The sequence below is a fragment of the Phacochoerus africanus genome, chromosome 2 (assembly GCF_016906955.1).
Source record: "Phacochoerus africanus isolate WHEZ1 chromosome 2, ROS_Pafr_v1, whole genome shotgun sequence".
In the NCBI taxonomy this organism is placed as follows: Eukaryota; Metazoa; Chordata; class Mammalia; order Artiodactyla; family Suidae; genus Phacochoerus; species Phacochoerus africanus.
The window spans coordinates 171,875,669-171,895,820 of NC_062545.1; the positions used below are offsets into that span (position 1 = coordinate 171,875,669).

Genomic DNA, 20,152 nt, shown 5'->3' on the forward strand with positions numbered 1-20,152 from the left:
TCACCACCCTTGCTGTTCACTCAGCAGCCACAGTCAACCGCCACCACGTACCAGTCCGCTCGGGCCCGCGCGCCCCCGACCCCGCGCACGCGGCCCCGCCCCGCACGACTCCTCAGCTGCAGAAGAGCAAGCGCGCGCGCACTTACCTCCCACGCCCCCTACCGCCCTCGGGAGCCAGCCTGCTCGCCCGACTCCGCCCCCGCACGTGATGCCACCAGCAAGTACAGCGTGCGCTTGCGTGGACACGCCCCATTTCGTCCGCTTCAGGCGGCCCCGCCCAAACTTTTCTTCCTCACCTTACGGCAGAGTTGGGAACTCTGCCTTAGGTTTTATCTCTTTTAGAGAGGGATGTCGCAATGTTGGGCTAGAAAACTCTGGGTTTACGACTGCAGCTCTCGCTTTCCGGCCAATACCGAGGTGCCCGAAGGCTGGCTGGGGAGGTGAGGCCCGAGGCAGGTAAGAAGCCTCCTCCCCACTTCGGTTTGTCGGTCGGTGTGTCCGGGCAGGAGACCGTTTTGCCGCCCACGCAGTTCTAGCGTCTCCACACCCACTCCCCAATTCTGGCTCAAGATTCTTAGCGCCGCCTCCTTAGTGCCCCCCTTCCCGCCCCCGTTTCCACACACACACACACACACGCCCTTTCCCCAGCATTTCCCCGCCCCGGCCCTCCGTTTCCTAGTACTTCTTTCTTTTCATCCCTCAGACTTTTTACTGAGCACTTTCCGTGCATTAGACTCCAGAAAGTCAGAAGCAAATGAAATAGTCTCAAGTGTTTCGAAGTATATTGGAGACGATGAGAGAATCCTCCGTGATAGTAAAGTAAAATTATAATAGAAAAAAAAAAGCACAAGGTATTCTTTGAGCGTAGAAGAGGGACCACCTGATTGTGTATGACTTGAGGAAACCCTCTGGGTAACTCTTAATTTGTGTTAGAAAGCTAATGAGCAGTAGCTGGTTAAAGCAGTATAAGAGATAGAAGCAGAGGGAATGATGGGTACAAAAATATTTTTGACAGTACTGGCTCTGAAATAAAAAGAGGAATAGAATACATTTAGCGAAAACCACGCGGCGTAAGTTACTCACTCTTTGAGTAATAAAGAGTTATAAAGTAATGAGGTGAGGGGCAAGCGTGTGGGCCAGAACAGTGTTTTCTTTTAAGGTGGTTATGAAGTGTACCATAACCAAGACGTGGACAGTTTATGCGTGAGAGTGGGTAATTTACAGAACCAGGAGCGGTAGTGGAATTAAATCTTGTATGCACATTAATTAGAGTCACCTGGGATTCTTTTAAAAAGTAAAACCGGGCGTTCCTATTGTGGCTCAGCAGTAATAAACCCTACTGCCCTCCATGAGGATGCGGTTGGATGCCTTCTCCCATTCAGTGGGTTAAGGATACAGGATTGCCATGAGCTGTGGTGTAGGTCACAGACACAGTTGGCATCTGGTGTGGCTGTGGCATTGGCCAGCAGCTGCAGCTCCTATTCGATCACTAGCCTGGCAACTTCCATGTGCCACGGGTGCAGCTCCAAAAAGGGAAAAAAAAGTAAAGAAAAAAGTAAAACAAATGAAGTTGCTCCACCTGAGGCCAATTAAACAAATCCAGGCATCAGTTTTGGTTGTTTTTGTTTTTTTAAAGTTCCTGAGGTGACTCCAATGCTGCAGGTTGAGAACCACCAAACTATAGCAAAGGAAAGGATGGGAAGTAGGGGAAGGCAGAAGGTTGATGTAGTTGGCTCTGTAATATTAAGTTGGGAGTCATTTGATGAGAGTTCAGGATGGCATGAGACCCTTGAAGATTTTGAGTAACTACTCTGGGTAATGGGAGGAGTCACTCCTGCTTTCTCTTTAGCACAGTTTCATCCTTCAGTCTTAATCAGGCCCATTTCAGTTACTGCTCTTTCCTCTGTCTTTTCCTTCTGTCCAAGTTTTATCAGCTGGAGATCCAGCCTTAGAGCTCAGGGGAATCCTCATTTCTATCCCCCACAAGATCAGAGTTAAGCCAATTGATGAGATTCAAAGACTGACTTCACTCCCATAGAGATTACTATATGCAGTGCCTTGCCAATTTAGAATCTGCCTTTTATTACTTATTTCATCAACCATTTAAGTTAGGAATGAGAAAGATTTAAGTTTCAGCCCTATTAGGATTTCACAGTATTAGGGAAAACAAACCTTTAGAAGAATTCACTTGGCAGACAGATAAGGTCTGTATAAGGCAAAGCCCTAGCTAGTCCGTGCTACTGTATTAACTGTGGTTAATTAAAAAACTTGTCTATCTGCTACCAGATAAGGGAAGGTCACTATTGTCTAGAATGACTAGGGTTTAGTATGAAAAGTAGGGGTGGGACAGAGATAAAGATGATAAAGTTGATGTGAACAGATAATGAACTTTGAATTCCATGCTCAAGTGTTTAGGTTATATTTACTATGAGCAAGTAATAGGTCTAAATACCAAAAGTAAAAATAATTTCTCTTGTGCCATGGACCACTTGGTCAGCTGACCTGTGGATCCTATCTCAGAATAAGAATAATGTTTTTAAATATATAAAATAAAATACATAAAAACATAAATGAGATCTTTTTCATTGAAAGTTTTAAAAATATTAAAACAGATAAGAGATGTAGTTACATATGTGCTTAACTACACATTAAATAATATTTGGCAGCAGGACTGATTATGTATTTTCAAAACAATGATGAGTATAAATTGTATTTTGAGATACCTGTAAGATTTTAGGAGATTCCCTGGCTAGTGGTCAAATTAGAGCTGTAGCCTCTGGCCTACACCGCAGGCACGCCAGATCTGCAACCTACACCACAGCTCACAGCAACCCCTGATCCTTACCCCACTGAGTGGGAGTAGGAGTTGAACCTGTGTCCTCATGGATACTAGTCAGATTCGTTTCCACTGAGCCATGACGGGAACTCCTAAATCTAAGGATTTTAAGTGAGAGCATGACAGATCAAATCTGTTTCAGAAAGATGCTTGAGCAAGGTTCACCTCTCAGCCTCTCTCTGGGAATAGAGAACTGGCTATTCTCTTTTCCTATACCTTAGTTATAGTAACCAGTAGTAATCCACTGTTGCCTAAGAATTTGGGCCTACAAGAGAACTAAGCTTGTGGCTATATATGGGAGAAGTACAAGGAAATAAATTGGGAAAGATAGATTAGGGCTGTTTTTATGGAATTTATTTAATGCCGTGCTGTAGTTAGTACTTAATTTGCTAGACAGTGGAGAAACACTAAATATTTAGAGCAAAATAACACAGTTCCATTTGGAAAATAATCTAGAAGTAATGTGTAGGTTAGATCATCAGAAGAGAAAATAGGAATGAAGAGACTAGACCAATAAATAATTGACATTTTTAAAAACTAAATTTTATCATAAAGTGATCTCTAAAGAGTGCTGAATTTATTTCCACAGTGTGACTGACCAATCTAAAGAAAAAGATTGGAATAAATTACATACCTTTCAACAAGGATGTGCACACCAGGTAGAAGTTAACTAGCATTTTATGTAGTCACAAGGCTAGTGCATTCTATAATGTTAGAACTTCTGATAAGCAATGGCTTTACCACATATCTAGGTTCTTAGATGTTGCTAGTACCTTTCTGGGTTAAATTCCATCTACAACTTTAAGTCCTGACTTTGTAAGGTCAAAACTTCTCTCTCCTTGCCAATTCCTGAAACCTCTTGGGTGAGTAAAATGCACTAGTAAACAAAAAGGAAGTCCTCAAGGCCCATGTAACCCATCTCTTTGGAAACTGACCATTGCTAGACTATGTAAAACTCCCCAAATCCCAGCTAGTCCCCAAATTATGTGCTTTTTTTAACCATGTTATTCAGAAAAATCGAAGAATTATCCTCTGGCAAAGGGGGTTAAGGATCTGGTGCTGTCACTGCAGCAACTCGGTTTGATCCCTGGCTCTGATACTTCCACATACCACAAGCATGGCCAAAGGAAAAAAAATTGAACTTGAGATCCAGGTATTACTAATCCAAATGAGAAATGTGAAGTTAAGTAATTTTTTGGAGCCAGATTTTCCAAGAGACTACCTTCTTCAGCATGACTAGCCTTTATTGACTTTGTTCATCTAACTATTGGAGACCATTTGGGTAATGATATGTCAGTTTATGAAAAGGCTGCTGTTTACACCATGTGTATAGTAAGGGGAGAAAAATGTGACACAGTTTGGAGAGAATACCTTTGAATTAGAAGTGGTGAACTGAGAATAAAATTCTTTTTTGGTCAGCAATCCCTTAGCCATTGAGAGCCATGCCTAATAATTAACAGAGCAATAAATGGAGAGCTTTGGTGCCAGAAGAAATCCTACAAGGTTACTTAGTCTATCTCCCTGGCCCAAGGTAGGGCCAGATGGAATTTATGACAGTTAAGTTACCAAGCATCATCATCGTACCAAGTGGTTTTTCTACTTTGAGAGCTGAATTCCTCTATTTGTAAAATATTCATGTCAAGTTTATAAATAATTTATTGAGAAATATTCCTGTGTTTATAATTTTTGTGCTTTAGGAGTTTTTCAAAATATATTTCATTTACAGAGAATATATTCATTTATTAGACCTCCAGTTTGTTAAGCACCAAAGACAACAGGGATGAGTAAAATCTAGTTCTGTTTTCAATAGGGGTATGTAAATATTGATGGTAATTTTTCATGCCATTTTATACAAATCTCTGGATGGTTTAGGCTAGCATTAAAAGGAAGCATTTAATTAGGGGAAATTGAAACCAAAAAATAAGGCTTCAGCTTCCTTCCTGAAAATGTTTCTGCTTATGCTGCCTTGAAAATCACAGTTGGTCTTGGCTGTGATTCTTTCTGTGAACTTGCAAATGGAATCATCAATTAGAAGTTGAACATAATCTAATTTTAATAACTATCAGATTATTTTTAAATCTTTGCATTCAAAGATTTGTAGAAGAGAGGTTAGACTTACTGTTTTTTACAGAGGACAAATTGAGACCAGTGAGTTGGAGTAAACAGTTGTGTAAGAATGGGGGAGGGGGTACATTTTCTCTGTGAATGAAAATAGCTGTATTTACTGGTTATGTGCTCATTATCAAAAGAAAGAGGAGGAGTTCCGGCTGTGGCACTGTGGGTTAAGGATCCAGCATTGTCTCTACAACTGTGGGTGCAGTCCTAGCCCAGCACAGTGAGTTATGGGTGCCATGTTTCTGCAGCTGTGGCATAGGTCACAGCTGTAGCTCATAGTCAGTCCCTGTCCAGGGAATATGTTGCAGAAAAGGGGGGGGATAAAACAGTCAGTATCAAAAGTTTGAAGAAAAAAAGTTGAGAACTGTTAAACTCCTATTCTTAAAACTATATATAACATTTTTTTTTTTTTGGTCTTTTTGCCTTTAGGGCTGCTCCCGAGGCATATGGAGGTTCCCAGGCTAGGGGTCTAATTGGAGCTGTAGCCGCTGGTCTACGCCACAGCTATGCCAGATCCGAGCCGCATCTGCAGCCTACACCACAGCTCACGGCAACGCCAGATTCTTAACCCACTGAGCAAGTCCAGGGATCAAACCCGCAACCTCAAGGTTCCTAGTCAGATTCGTTAACCACTGGGCCACAATGGGAACTCCCCTAAAACTATATATAACTTTAGATGGCTATCAGTATTGATATGTTTGGATATACTTTTGTAAAAATTTTTGTATAACTTTTTCATAACTTATAATGAACATCTTTCTGGTTCAGAAAAATTACTATTAATATTTTTTTTTTTTAGGGCCACATCTGTGCCATATGGAAGTTTGCAGGCTAGGGGTCAAATTGGAGCTGTGGCTGCCAGCCCACGCCATAGCCATAGCAATGCCAAATTCATACTGTGTCTGCAACCTAAACCACAGCTTACAGCAACTGGGATCCTTAACCCACTGAGAAGGCCGGGGATCAAACCCACATCCTCATGGATACTAGTCAGTTCTTAACCCACTGAGCCACAGTGGGAACATCTCTGTGTCAAAAAATTTGTATCTACAATTGTATTTCTTAAATTTATCAGTTCTTGGAGTTCCGTCGTGGCTCAGTGGTTAAGGCACCTGACTAGTATCCATGAGGAAGCGGGTTTGATCCCTGGCCTCACTCAGTGCGTTAAGGATGTGGCATTGCCATGAGCTGTGGTGTAGGCCAATGGCTCCAGCTCTGATTTGACCCCTAGCCTGGGAACCTCGACATGGGTGTGGCCCTAAAAAGAAAAAAAAAAGTTAAAAATAAATAATCAGTTCTCTCTTAAACTTTTGAGACTGAAAGTGTAATACCTACATATAGACATTTCTTAAGTATTATAATGGCGAATTTCCCTTCAAAAAGCTGGCATTTGTCTGCACCACTGTTAATGAAAATGCCCATTTTCCCATAGTTTCTTACCAATGTTGGTTATTTATTATCAGTTTTCCAAATCTTTGCTAATTTGACAGGTGAAAAATGAAATCTTACTGCAACTTAATTGCTCTGATTAGTAGGTGGATGTTGAGTGTCTTTTCATGTGTATAGTGGCCAGTTGTATAGGTGGGGTTTTTTTGTTTGTTTGCTTTTTCTTCTTTTTTGGCCACCCTGAGGCATATGGAGTTCCCAGGCCAAGGGTCAGGTCCAGGCTGCAATTGCAGCCTATGCCATAGCTGTGGCAATGCCAGATCCTTAACCCACTGTGCTGGGCCCCAGGATCTAATCTGTGTCCCAGAGTTCCTGAGACACCACCAATCGCATTGCTCCACAGTGCAAACTCCTGTATAAGTGTTTTTAAGCTCTCTTTTCATTTAGTATTTTTGTTTGACTATTTAACATTAAAATTTCACTCCATCTGAAATATAATTTGAATGGGTATGAAGTAGGTTATCTAACTTCTTTTCTTTAATATAATGATTAACAGGTTCTTCCAGTGCCTCTTCTTTTTGGCAGGGGTAGAAGACGCAAGCAGCTTGATAGGGGACCCAGACCTGGGATTGAACCCAGGCCTCTGCAGCAAAAGTGCTGTATCCTTACTACTAGACCACCAGGGAACTCCCCTCCAGTGCCATTTATTAAATTACCCAGCGAGCATATCCCAAACTTCATGGCACAAACAATAAGATGTTAATAGATATTATATTAAAACAAAAAATAAAAAAATGTTTCGTGGTCAAATGAGTTTGGGGGAAAAAAATCAGACCAAGAAAAGTTCAGAACCTCTATTGCAGAACCTCTTCTAGCCTCTATCATGAATCTCCAATAAGTTTTTAGGATACAGTTCCCTAACTTATTTAACCATGTAATCTTTTTTTCTTTCCTGTGAAATTCTTTGGAGTTGTGCTGTCCAAAATTGTAGTCACAACCCACATGTGGCTATTTAAGTTTAAATTAATAAAATTAAAAATAAGTTCCTCAGTCACACTAGCCACTTTCAGGTGCTCAGTAGCCAGATGTGGCCAGTGACTACTGTGTTGGACATCGTAAACAAAGAACATTTTCATCACTGAAAATCCTACTGGACAGCACTGCTATAAAACAAAATATATTCATTGAAAACATGGAATAATTCATAATTTCTCCCATGGATAGTGTCTTCATCATCATACTTAAAATTTCTAAAAATGCATAGGTTTGTTTTTGTATTGTTCCACTGATATTTATCTGTTTCTGCACCAGTATTACATACCAAGTTGTAAGTCAGGCTCCTGCACATTTTTCACTGAGAGCAGAAATAAAAAATTCCTGCATGGAGTAGGAAGTTGGACTAAAAGGGATAATAAAGGCCTTTTAACTTCTAAGACTCTACAGATGTAAAATTTTCTCAGCAAAATACGATTTTCATCATGTTAGGAGCCATACTCCATTATTCATTCATTTATTCTATAATTATTATTTATTGAGTATCTACCTGACAAGTTATTTTTTGGAGCCAGAATGTTAAACCAATTTAGGCAAACAAGATCCCTTACATTTTTGGCCTGGGAATGAGGAGTATTAATCAAACTATCACATAGCCATGAGTGTGCAGGGACTTGAAATTAGAGGATAAGAGAATGACTAGTGGCCTCTCGTTCTGGCTAATCATGGGTGATCTCTGTGTATAAATGACATTTAAACTGAAATCTACCCAACAAATGAAGCCAGCCACTAAAAGATCCAGGCACAGCTAGTACCTCATTATGTGTTTAAGGAGTAAAAAGAAGGTTCATGTGGCTAGAGCTTAGTAGGCAAGGGAAAGTGTAATGGAAATGCAATTGGAGAGGTGGCTGGGGCCATGTGATCATGCAGGGTATTTGTAAGCAGCTAGGGCAGGGAATTCACGTTTTGAATGTGATAGTGCACTACTAGAGGATTTTAAACAGGAAAGATGTGACCTGACTTAAAATTTTAAGCAATTATACTCCAGCAGCTGTATGGAGAATTTACTGGAGGGGTCAGTAGTGGAATTAAGGAGACCTTTTAGGACAGGTCAAGATGAGAAATGATGATGGACTTGACTAAGGTGATGGTAGTCAAGATGGAAAGCATTGGACATATTCAGAACATTTTAGTTGTAGAATCAACAGGACTTATTGATTAGATACAAGGTGTGAAGAAAATGGAAAGCTCAGGGACAATGTTTATATTTCATTATAGAGTACTGGGTTTAATTTCTAGTCTAAATATTATATGCCAAAATTGGCACACAGAAGACACCAGTAAGTATATTTTGACCGTATGAATAAATCAGTAAATGTCTTGCTCCTCTACACGTTTAAGCTACTAAAGCATAAGTTTGTGCACATGTCTTTATTAAATATTAGGGAATCTGATTCCTAAGAACTAGAGGTTTATGTTATAGGCCTATCAAGTATGGGGAGTAACTAAACTGTTCCACTGAAGTATCCACGCCAGTGTAGTAGAGTGAATGAAGAAGAGAAAATTCCCTGCCTCAGGTGCAAAAGTTCTCTGGGAATCTCTTATTTTAAAAATCTATGATGATTTTGCATTTTATGCTACATTACGTCCATGTTTATGTTAATTATTAAGGTGTTTTAAGTTACTGATTAAAATATTTTAAGTATTTAAAATATTTAAGATTGCTTACCTCTTTTCCCACAAAGCTAGTGAAATTGAAGCTCTAGGAAGATACACTAGGATTAGCCTCTGTTTGATTTTTGTTGTATTTGTTTGTCTGTTGATAGCTGCTGGCACATGACCATGTCTAGTTAGAGGAGCACAGACCACATTTGTGAGAATTTGCAGTTTGATACAATTAAAAATAAAAGCCAAGGGAGTGAAGAGAAGAAAGGGAACTTCATTTAGAAACTACTGACTGTTATAATCTTCACTTAAAATGAGTAGAACTCTGCAGTTTGCACTTTGTAATGTTTTTAAAAATATAACTGAATGAGGCTGTTCCCTTTTTTTTTTAAGGAATCTTTACCAAATAATTAAAATGAACAAAGGTCACAATTCTGGGATAGTGTGTTTTCTTGGGGGCTTTATGGTAAACTTATCTGGATCATTACTTTATTCAGCAATAACAAGCATAGTTTCCCAGAAGTTATGAGAGTTGATGCATAACTTATGAAATGTTTGTTAACTAAAATCCTCGTGTGTGTGTGTGTGTCTCCACAGCCACAGCATGTGGAAATTCCTGGGCCAGCGATCAAACCCACACCACAGCAGCCACCCAAACTGCTGCGGTGACAATGCTGATTCCTTAACCTGTACCACAAGAAAATTCCATCATGTATATTTTTGATCTTATAAAATGAGTACTTAAACATGTATAAAGCAAATATTTCTTACTTATGTCCACTATAATAAGTATTTTTAAGCATTTCTCCATTAAAAATTCTGATTGAACCAACAGAAACACCTCTAGTTGAAGGTTAATCTACTTGGAAACTGCCTTTAAGATACTTTAATAAATAGCCCCAATGCTTTTTTAGACCTTTAAAAGCTCTTAGAATTATTTCAACCTAGGCATTTACCATAGGCTACCTAATAGTAGTAGTCTGGAATAGAGATTTGCAAAGTTTTTCTCCAAGAAGTCCAAGAGTAATTACATTGGGCTTTGCTGACTGCTTAGCTCTTAGAGCTCAAAAGTAGACAGTATGTAAACAAATGAGCATGATTTTTTTCCAATGAAACTTTATTTACAAAATCAGGCAGTGGAGTTCCCTGGTGGCTCAATGGGTTAAAGGACCTGGCATCGTCACTGCTGTGGTAGTGCAGTCACTGGCTCCAGATTTTCCACATGCTACAGACATGGCCAAGAACCACCCCCCGGGCAAACAAACAGACAGTGGACCAAATCTGGTCTGTGGGCTGTAGTTTATTGACCCTTGGACTAGAGAATTAGAACATTTTTAGGATTTTTAAAGAGCATGGCAAGATTTTTGAATTTGAAAAGATGAGAGTTCGAATTGTAAAACCCTAGGGCTAGAGGAGACTTAGAAATCAAAGAATCACTGGAAACATTTTTTTAAAAGCAGGTGCCCAGACTCTACTCCCAGAGATAGATCACGTATGTTCTTTAAAAATCTCTGTAGAGAGTTCCACTGTGCACAATGGGATTGGTGGTGTCTCTGCAGCACTGGGATACAGGTTCCATCCCTGGCCCAGCACTGTGGGTTAAAGGGTCCAGTTGCAACAGCTGTTGCGTGGATTACAACTGTGGCTCAGATCTGATCCCTGGCCCAGGAACTCCATATGCCACTGAACAGCCGAAAAAGAAGAAGAAGAAAAAAAAAAAGCTTTAGAGATGGTTCTGATGTGCATCCCTGGTTAGAATCAGTATTTATCTGCTCCATAGCTCACTTTACAGATGATGGAGCTAAGACCCAGAGGTTAAAATGACTTTTTTAGAGTGAAACAACTGGTTGCTTGAAAATCTGAACTCAATCCCAGACCTACTGGCTCCCAACTGAATTTTTTTTTCTACTGAACTGCAGCTTCTTCCCTTACTTATATCAGCAGGCAATCTAATGGTTCCTGTTGAATCATAAATTTTCCCTTTAATTTTTATTTTTATTTATCACCCTGTTTTCATAACAAATATTCAAGTAGTATGCATTTTTTGTTTGTTTTGTCTTTTTAGGGCCACACCTGCAGCATATGAAGGTTCCCAGGCTAGGGGTGGAATCGAAGCTGTAGCTGCCGGCCTACACCATAGGCACAGCAACAACACATCCAAGCCGCATCTTCAACCTACACCACAGCTAACAGCAACGCTGGATCCTTAACCAATTGAGCAAGGGCAGGGATCAAACCCGCAACCTCATGGTTACTAGTCGGGTTCGTTAACCACTGAGCCACAATGGGAACTCCTCAAGTAGTATGCATTTTAATGATTTTGAAATGAATATGAAAAAATAGTCTCTTCCTTTTGTTTAAATATTTGGGAAGTGTTTGTATGAATTCAGTATTTACTTCATTTAGCTAAAGAAGTTGGAAGGTAAAATAAACTAAACCCTGTAATTACAAGTTTCGTGTATGCTGCCAGCACATGAACAGCATCGCTTCTCTCAGGTTCAGAGAAGAGTTTTCTTTGGAGTTAATTAGCATTCCCTCTGCTTATGCCAAAGGTAAAGCCCAAGAGTGCAGAGTCATGGCCTGGCTATATCTATCCTTGGTGACTTTGTGGCTTTATATATAGAAGCAATCAGATGCTTTATTTTCAAGAAATCTTTAAAATCCATTATTACCACCCCAAATATAAGGAACAGGGAAGGAAAAAAACTTTTTTTTTTTTTTTTGAGAGCTTGCTATCTACCAGACAATGTGCTGAGTCTTTTCACTCATGTTTTTAATTCACAAAGCAATTCTTAGAGACAAGTTTTATTATTACCTCATTTTATGGATGAGGAAAATGAAGCCCCCCAAAAGAACGAATGACTTGTCCTGGGCCCCACAGATAGCAAGTGGCAAAGTCAGAGCCCAGACTCAAAGCTTTCTGGCTCTAAAACATAAAACTATACTATATTTTATAGGATTTTACAAATAAAACTATGAGAAGGTCATTGTCTCCCTAGTTTATTCAACAGAGGAAAACAAAACACAAAACCAAGGAAAAATGGGGATGTTACAGATAATACAAAAATCGTAAAATGCCTTATTTCCCTTTTCCCACAATCTGTATTTTCTGACTCCCTTTTTAAAATGTTTCATTCATCTGCCAGACACATGCTTACTGTGTAGAAAGGTAATATCCCTGTGATGGTTCTAGATGGCTCCTGGTTCTTTTTCTAGGTCCTCTTCCACCTCTTTTTCCTTTACCCCATTAATGATGGGATCATTGTCCTTCCAGTCACTCCAGCTAAAACCCCCAGACTGTTAGTTCTTTCTTGTCTCATCTAGCCTCCTCTGATCACTTATTGATACTCTGTCTATAATATCTTTTCCTCCTTGCCTCTCTATTCCTACTACCATTTCCCAGGTTTGGGTCATGTCCCCCTACCTTTACTTTCAATTAAAATCTAATTGACTTCTGCCCCCAGTTTATCTCCTTACTAATAAATCCTATATACTATAACTATATAATTTATCTCCCAATTATAAATTTGTAATTTATCTCCCTACCTATATACTATACCTATCCTATGTACTATAGTTATAGGATTAATACTACAACCGTATACACTATGCCTGAATCATTAATTTCCTAAAACACTGGTAGCCATTAGTGGCTCCCCATTTCCTCCAGTACAAGTTCCAGACTTTTCATCTGGAAATCAGCCAACGCCTAGCTTCTGATAATCTCCCTTTAACCCTCACCTGCACTCCTACTCACACTGCATTCCAGCCAGACTGGACTATACACTTAAAGGCACTTTCCTTGCTTCTCTGTCTTAATGCCCTTCTCCATGCATCCAACTCTACTTGTCTTTCAAGAGCCTACTTTTATGCCTCTTTCTCCTTAAAGTCTTTCCAGATCTGAGCTGTCCTTCCATTTCCGTCTTTTGAATTCCCATTCATTTTACTTGTGGCTTATGGGTTTCATTGAGTATAAGCCACCTTTCATATCTTTGTTCCTCTTACAGCACCTAATATTAGGTACTCTGTGTACCTAATATTAGAGTTTATTGACTAAAAGAGGTGTATATATTGTATGTTCATTATAATAGGTTTAAGCTCACTGAGGGTGGGAACTAGGACTATTTTATTTCCATTCTGATTTTCCAGCCCCTAGCATATAGGAAACACTCAATAAACATTTGTTCAGTGTAATACACTACAGTTATCAGTTGTTGGGATAGAAATTTCCTGATGACACAGTAGATATCTGGAAATATGTTATATTTTTAAAAAACCTTAGCTACCTGTGTCTCTTAATTTAATATATGACAAATAATCTATGTTAAAGATCATGTATTGATAGTCTCACTTTACCGAGAAGGAAACTAAGGCTTAGAGAAGTCAAGTAGTTTATTTATGATCATAAAGCCAGTGAATAACAAAACAGAGACTAAAATTCACATCTTCATATGTGAAGTTTAAAATCTGTTTTATTGGCCATGGTAGTTTGGCCAAAGGCCAGTTTGGTCCCATTTGCTTTAAAGTTGTTGAGGTTAAACTATTGCAGTCATGCTGTATGGAATAGAATTAAGTCCTTGATTAACCTATTGTCTGTCTGTTGGATGTTTTCACAATCAAACAAGCCAAACACAAAAACTATTCTGTGAAGAAAATCTTAGCCCTGCCTGTGGACACTCCCTCCAAGATGAGATGCCTGTCTGTTCAAGCGTCTTTCTCCTTGTAGGCTCCTATCCCTAGTCCAGTTTGCTGTTAAGCTGTGGGTCTGGTTTCAGCTGGCAGCATAGAGAGCAGGTCTCCAAGTATCTGCCAGGCAGTATAGTCTGGCCCTCACTACACCTAGTAGTCATTGAAAGCCTGAAGAGGAGGGTCAGGGAGCCTTGCTCCATGTACATGCAGTCATTCCCTTTCTTATTCATATATTCTTAAATCCGGTAACATCAGCAGCCAGCTGAGCACCTGGTCTCCCCACAACTTCTTTATTGGATTGCTGTTTGCTCATTTGCCATTGGGCTAGATATTAAGGATCATTGTAAGAAACAATCCAGGATTTCCCAATGTGGTACAGCAGATTGGCAGCATCTCTGTAGCACCAGGACACAGGTTTAGTATCCCGCCTGGCACAGTGGGTTAAGGATCCAGCATTGCTGTAGCTTCAGCATAGGTCCCAACTGCAGCTTGGATCTGATCCCTGACTCAGGAACTCCATATGCCACGAAGTGACCAAAAAAGAAAAAAAAAAAAAACTAAAGAAACAATCCTTTGAAACTATTTCATCTTTAATAAGGATATTATGGGACATTGATTATGATACACTGTGTCTTTTATGAAAACTCCTTGTGAGAAATCTGTCTGACCTTAGTACAAAGATTGCTTTTACCTTTCCTGAGCAATTGCTTTGTTTTCACCTTATGGACATTGTGAATGTTTAACTTAACACTCTCTGGTTAGCTGCCAAAAAGTGAAGAGACAAATTTGTGGCCCACCCATAACAAATGTGCTCTATGCCTTGTTAACTTCACTCCTGGCTCCAGTTTATGTCTCTGTTCAAGTTATTCTTTCTTAAGAAAATCTGAATTCATGCTTTTTTGTTTTATCCATACTCATAAACAGCCTTCTGTTACTTCTGAAATAGTTCATATTATGATATATTGTATGCGCAAAAAAAAAAAAACTGTATTTAATGCTTACCAGTGACATTACTTTAGGTTTTTTTCTTGAGGGATATATTTTTCTGTACGGATTTTTACAGGGTTTTGATTACATGAAAGCAGTTGTGCCACAAAATTGTATTGTTTTGGAGTTCCCATCGTGGCGCAGTGGTTAACGAATCCGACTAGGAACCATGAGGTTGCGGGTTCGGTCCCTGCCCTTGCTCAGTGGGTTAACGATCCGGCGTTGCCATGAGCTGTGGTGTAGGTTGCAGACGCGGCTCGGATCCCGCATCTGTGGCTCTTGCGTAGGCTGGTGGCTACAGCTCCGATTAGACCCCTAGCCTGGGAACCTCCATATGCCACGGGAGCAGCCCAAGAAATAGCAAAAAGACAAAAAAAAATGTATTGTTTTAATAGTGTAACCAAGTGGTAAAATAACTGGTTTAATGGCCAGAATTGTTTAAATTGATGTCACTGTTTTAGCCCAGTCTTTCACAGAAGTGTCATTTTCTTAAAATATGCTTTACTTTGTACTTTCAGTCTGCATGTGATAGTTTATTGCTTTATGATTTTTAGAAATACTGTTATGCTGCCACGTCAGCATATAGCAGGGAACTCTGTTAGTTGCAAATATTGTATTACCTTACCACACTTAGCAAACTTCTCGTCTCTGGCAATTTTGAGCATAACTCGTAACTCAGGTGATTGTGAGCATATTAATATTATCATGTGACTTGTCTTGTTCCTACTCTAAGTCATGCTTTTGTTTGGATAGGATAATATGAATGGATATTTGTTTTCAAACCTCATTTGCTTTAGTTGGTTTAGAGCTCTATACAGATTGTCTGATCATCTTACTAATATCCAATTAATAACATAAGTATTGTACAACATTTTATACTCTTAATACCTTTGAGCAAGATTATTTGGCCTTTTCTACAACTCTCTGAGGCATATAAAGCAAATGTATACACTTTTTACAGATGACAAAAACAAGACAAGATCATTTCAATGATGTGCTCAGGATGATACTAGCAATCAGTGGTAGAACTAGGGCTAGACCCAGGTCTTCTGATATCTGTGCCACAGGAATGCCAAAAGAATTTCTAATTTACATTATAAACATTATACAGTCCTTATCTCACCCTTGAGGTTAAAGATGGGAAAGACATATCATTCATGTTCATAGCTGGGCAGAATGAGAAATGAATTTCATTTGTATTACTCTCATGATTTTCTGATTTGCTCTTAAAATTGTAGTTCCTTGTAACTACAGCTGTAATCACTGTCACTTTCCATTATGGAATGAGGAAGCAATATTTCATCTTATCTCTTGAAAATTGATGTTGAAATGGAAACTATTTCCCTTAGTAGTTGGTAACATTTTTTTAGACTCTGAAAATTCATCTTTAATATAAAAATAATTTGCCATTGTTATCATGCACATTTCTTAAAGGGCCAAATATATGCTTAATGCTATAGAGTTTGGTAAAACAGTTACAATTTTAACGAGTCTCTGCACTTAGGAAATTTAAGGTGTTCTTTTGTGGCGCAGTGGGTTAAGGATCAGGCATTGTCACGCAGTGGCTTGGGTTGCTGCTATGGTGCAGGTTCAATCCTTGGCCAGAGAACTTTGATAGGCCATGGGTGCAGCCAAAAAAAAAAAAAAGGAAATTCCAAATCCTTGATTACTGTTTCAGATGAAAAATTTCCAAAGTTTTTATTTAAACTGATTGTTAACATAAAGCTAGTGTTTTTTGAGTATTTACTCTTAGGCATCGTTGCTGAACACTTTACAATTATATTTAATCTTTGCCCAAAACCTTGTAAGAGTAGTTGCTATTTATGATCTCAATTTTATAGCCAAGCATCATTCAACAGTAAATATTGTCTTCTGCCTCTTCTTCAGCTTCTGGAATTTCTGAGCAGCCCTGGTCAGTACAAGATGGACCCAGTAGTCTTGAGTTATATGGACAGTCTACTGCGACAATCAGATGTCTCACTGTTGGATCCTCCAAGCTGGCTCAATGACCATATTATTGGGTTTGCCTTTGAGTACTTTGCCAACAGTCAGTTTCATGACTGCTCTGACCACATCTGCTTCATCAGCCCAGAAGTCACCCAATTCATCAAGTGCACTGGCAACCCAGCAGAGATCGCCATGTTCCTTGAACCCTTGGACCTCCCCCACAAAAGAGTGGTATTTTTAGCCATCAATGATAATTCCAACCAGGCAGCTGGGGGAACCCATTGGAGTTTGCTGGTTTATCTCCAAGATAAAAATAGCTTTTTTCATTATGATTCCCATAGTAGGAGCAATTCAGTCCATGCAAAGCAGGTAGCAGAGAAACTGGAGGATTTCTTAGGCAGAAAAGGAGACAAACTGGCCTTTGTGGAAGAGAAAGCCCCTGCTCAACAAAACAGCTATGACTGTGGGATGTATGTGATATGTAACACTGAGGCCTTGTGTCAGAGTCTCTTTAGGCAACAGCCAGAATCACTGTTGCAGCTACTCACTCCTACATACATCACAAAGAAGAGGGGCGAATGGAAAGATCTCATTGCCAGACTTGCTAGAAATTAGCTGTTTAAGTATTTTTGTGACTTTTGAAGTCTCTTTCTGCCTGTCCCCATTTATTGGATGGTTGCAATCTCAGTGCCTGAGGGAAGATGCCTGGTAGAGGGAAACTTAGGATTCTTACTTTTTCCTAAGAGAATATTATCCTTTGCATTATCCTAATGGAAAGTTTCACTTTAACCCTAACTTGAGAGCAATATGTTCTTTGAAAATGTCTTCAAATTATGCATCAGAACCTTAAAATGAAGCATTTTAAGGTAAATGCTTAAACATTTAGTAATTCCCTTTTGGTCTTCCTTTTCCACATTGGCTTAATCCAAAGGAAAAGAAGCAATCTGTTTTAAAAAAAACTAAGAATATGTGAAATCTAGAGGAATGCAAGAGAAGAAAATGATAGAACCAAAAACTTACTTCACAGCCCACCTATTTCAAGAGATCAACTGGCTAGAAGCAGATCAAGACCTAACCTAATTCAAGATCTAAATATTATGAGACTCAATTATTCAGTTCTATCTCTTCCATTTGTTATACAAAGGCTTTCCCAGCCATAGCCTTTGCAAATATTTGATAAGATGATGTTAGCCCATCTTCCCCCATCTGATTTCTGGAGTGCTTTAAGAACAGATAAATCTCGGAGTTTCTGCTGTGGTACAATGAGATTGGCAGCATCTCTGGAGCACTGGGACGCAAAAGATCAACCCCTGGACTGGCAGGGTGGGTTAGGGATCCAGTGCTGCCACAGCTGCGGTGTGGGTCACAACTTTGGCTCACATCTGACCCCTGATCCAGGATCTCCATATGCCCTGAGGCAGCTCAAAAAGGAAAAAGAAAGAGAATGGGTAAATCTCAAATACATTAAATAAATGGCTGTGGCAGACTTCTTAGTTTGCTCAGTGAGTTGCCTGCCTTGTTCCTCTGGATTGATAACAAGTTTTCCTTCTCCTTGTTGATTAGCCCATGCACACACTTGTTCTTTAGATCCAAAGCTCTGTGGTTTTGAAACTGATAGCTGACAACTTCCCAAGATTACCTGTTATTTTAGATAAATACTTCTACTTTCTGATGGTTTTTCTCTCCTCTCCGTCCTTAATCTGACAGAATTGTTTTCAGTTAAGTCGTGGTGATTTGAGGACCATTATTGTATTTGAAATTTACAGACTAAAAGTTGCTTTGTTTTTGAGATATAAAGGAGAAGTGACCTTTCTCAATTCTTTTACTTCATTCAAAGTGAGACAATATAATTTTGTAAATGTGGAACTAAAAGTAAAAAGAAATGTTATCCTTCTGAAATCAGTAATGTGTTTTTCATTTATTTCAGTTCACAATTAAACGATACATTAGATACACCCATTAATCCTGTTCTTAATGAAAATTAGATTGCATTGTATATGAGACACGAAAGCCAGAGATTAGTTTCAGCCATGAAATTTATTTCAGCTACCTCCCTGGTGTAACCCTGCCCCCAGTCCTCATGGCCCAAAATAACCTCACTGCTCAGTGACCACAGAGGCAGTAACCTAGTTTCTTTTAGTCAGGAAGGGAAAACACAGTGAGTGTAAATAAGTACAGGTTGCATAGCAGGCCTCAGTAAACACAAGTTGAAACTAAAAGTCAAAGAGAAAGCTACCAAAAAAGTTTCCATTTCAAGTCAGTATGTTTGGGATAAAAACAGAGCAGGGAAAAAAATAACTGGCAGGAGTTCCTGTTGTGGCGCAGTGGTTAACGAATCCGACTAGGAACATGAGGTTGCAGGTTCAATCCCTGGCCTTGCTCAGTGGGTTAAGGATCCAGCGTTGCCGTGAGCTGTGGTGTAGGTTGCAGACTCAGCTCAGATCCCAAGTTTCTGTGGCTCTGGATTAGGCCAGCGGCTACAGTTCTGATTAGACCCCTAGCCTGGGAACCTCCATATGCCGAGGGAGCGGCCCTAGAAAAGGCAAAAATAAAGGAAAAAAAAAAAAAACTGGCAATCAACCATGGAGGTGAAATAGGGAGGGAAAGCAAGAGAAGGTGCTGAGGCCTGGAGTATAGATAATGATAAGAAAGCAATATTGATTCAGTTGCTGATGACTTGGGGATCTAGTCTAGACTATGTAAGAGATTCTCTCTGGGAAAAGTTACTGTCTTTCTGATAACAAATACCTGATTAAATGTCAGATTGTCCCCCTCTTAATACATATGGGAGCAATCTTTGCTACCTCCCTAAGATTTATCCCAGAAATTATTTTTTTAATTTAAACTAGTAACATTTTTTAAAAAGATTAAGATCTCTATTCTCAAATTCATGGCATGATTGAATTGTACCACAGGTTAGTCTACTTCTGTAAAACTTTGAGTATGCCGTTTGTAAGTATTAACACTATAAATGACAGGAGAATTTGAGAGTCAACTTGTAATATTTCACTTGATACTATAACAGTCTTAAATTATACACCTGCTTGACCATATACTGTTGATGTTACATGATACAAAATAGGAAAAAGATCTTTTGCTGGCATTGTGTTCCCTCTCTTAAGAGTCAAAAGAATCCAGTGTGTAAAATTCAGCTTCAAAATATTCAATAGGTAAGCAGATTATTCAAAATTGGATTCAGCAGATAGCATACTGAGCCACCCTACTTTCAGATATCCTGTTGTATTGATCCTTAAGTGTACTCAAACTTCTCCAACCTGTGTCCCATGGAATTTAGAAAGGTCACGATTCATAAACCCAGCTGCAAATGATGGTCAAAAACATCAGGAGTTCCCGGCATGGTGCAGCAGAAACAAATCCAACTAGTAACCATGAGGTTGCGGGTTCAATCCCCGGCCTTGCTCAGTGGGTTAAGGATCCAGCATTAGTGTGAGCTGTTGTGTAGGTCACAGGCGCGGCTCAGATCCTGCATTGCTGCAGCTGTGGTGTAGGCTGGCAGCTGTAGCTCCATTTAGA

The 20,152-nt window shown here is 39.4% G+C and overlaps 1 protein-coding gene across 1 annotated transcript; it reads left to right on the forward strand.

Moving 5' to 3' along the window:
* The first annotated feature begins 259 nt into the window (after positions 1-259).
* On the forward strand, positions 260-18,130 carry SENP8 (SUMO peptidase family member, NEDD8 specific). Its single transcript, XM_047767212.1, has 2 exons — positions 260-456; positions 16,559-18,130. The coding sequence occupies exon 2, from the start codon at positions 16,595-16,597 to the stop codon at positions 17,231-17,233; it is 639 nt and encodes a 212-aa protein (XP_047623168.1). The 5' UTR covers positions 260-456; positions 16,559-16,594; the 3' UTR covers positions 17,234-18,130.
* The last annotated feature ends 2,022 nt before the right edge of the window (positions 18,131-20,152 follow it).

Excerpts from the sequence above, each read along its gene's own strand:
- SENP8 (XM_047767212.1), top strand. The coding sequence starts at position 16,595 with ATGGACCCAGTAGTCTTGAGTTATATGGACAGTCTACTGCGACAATCA.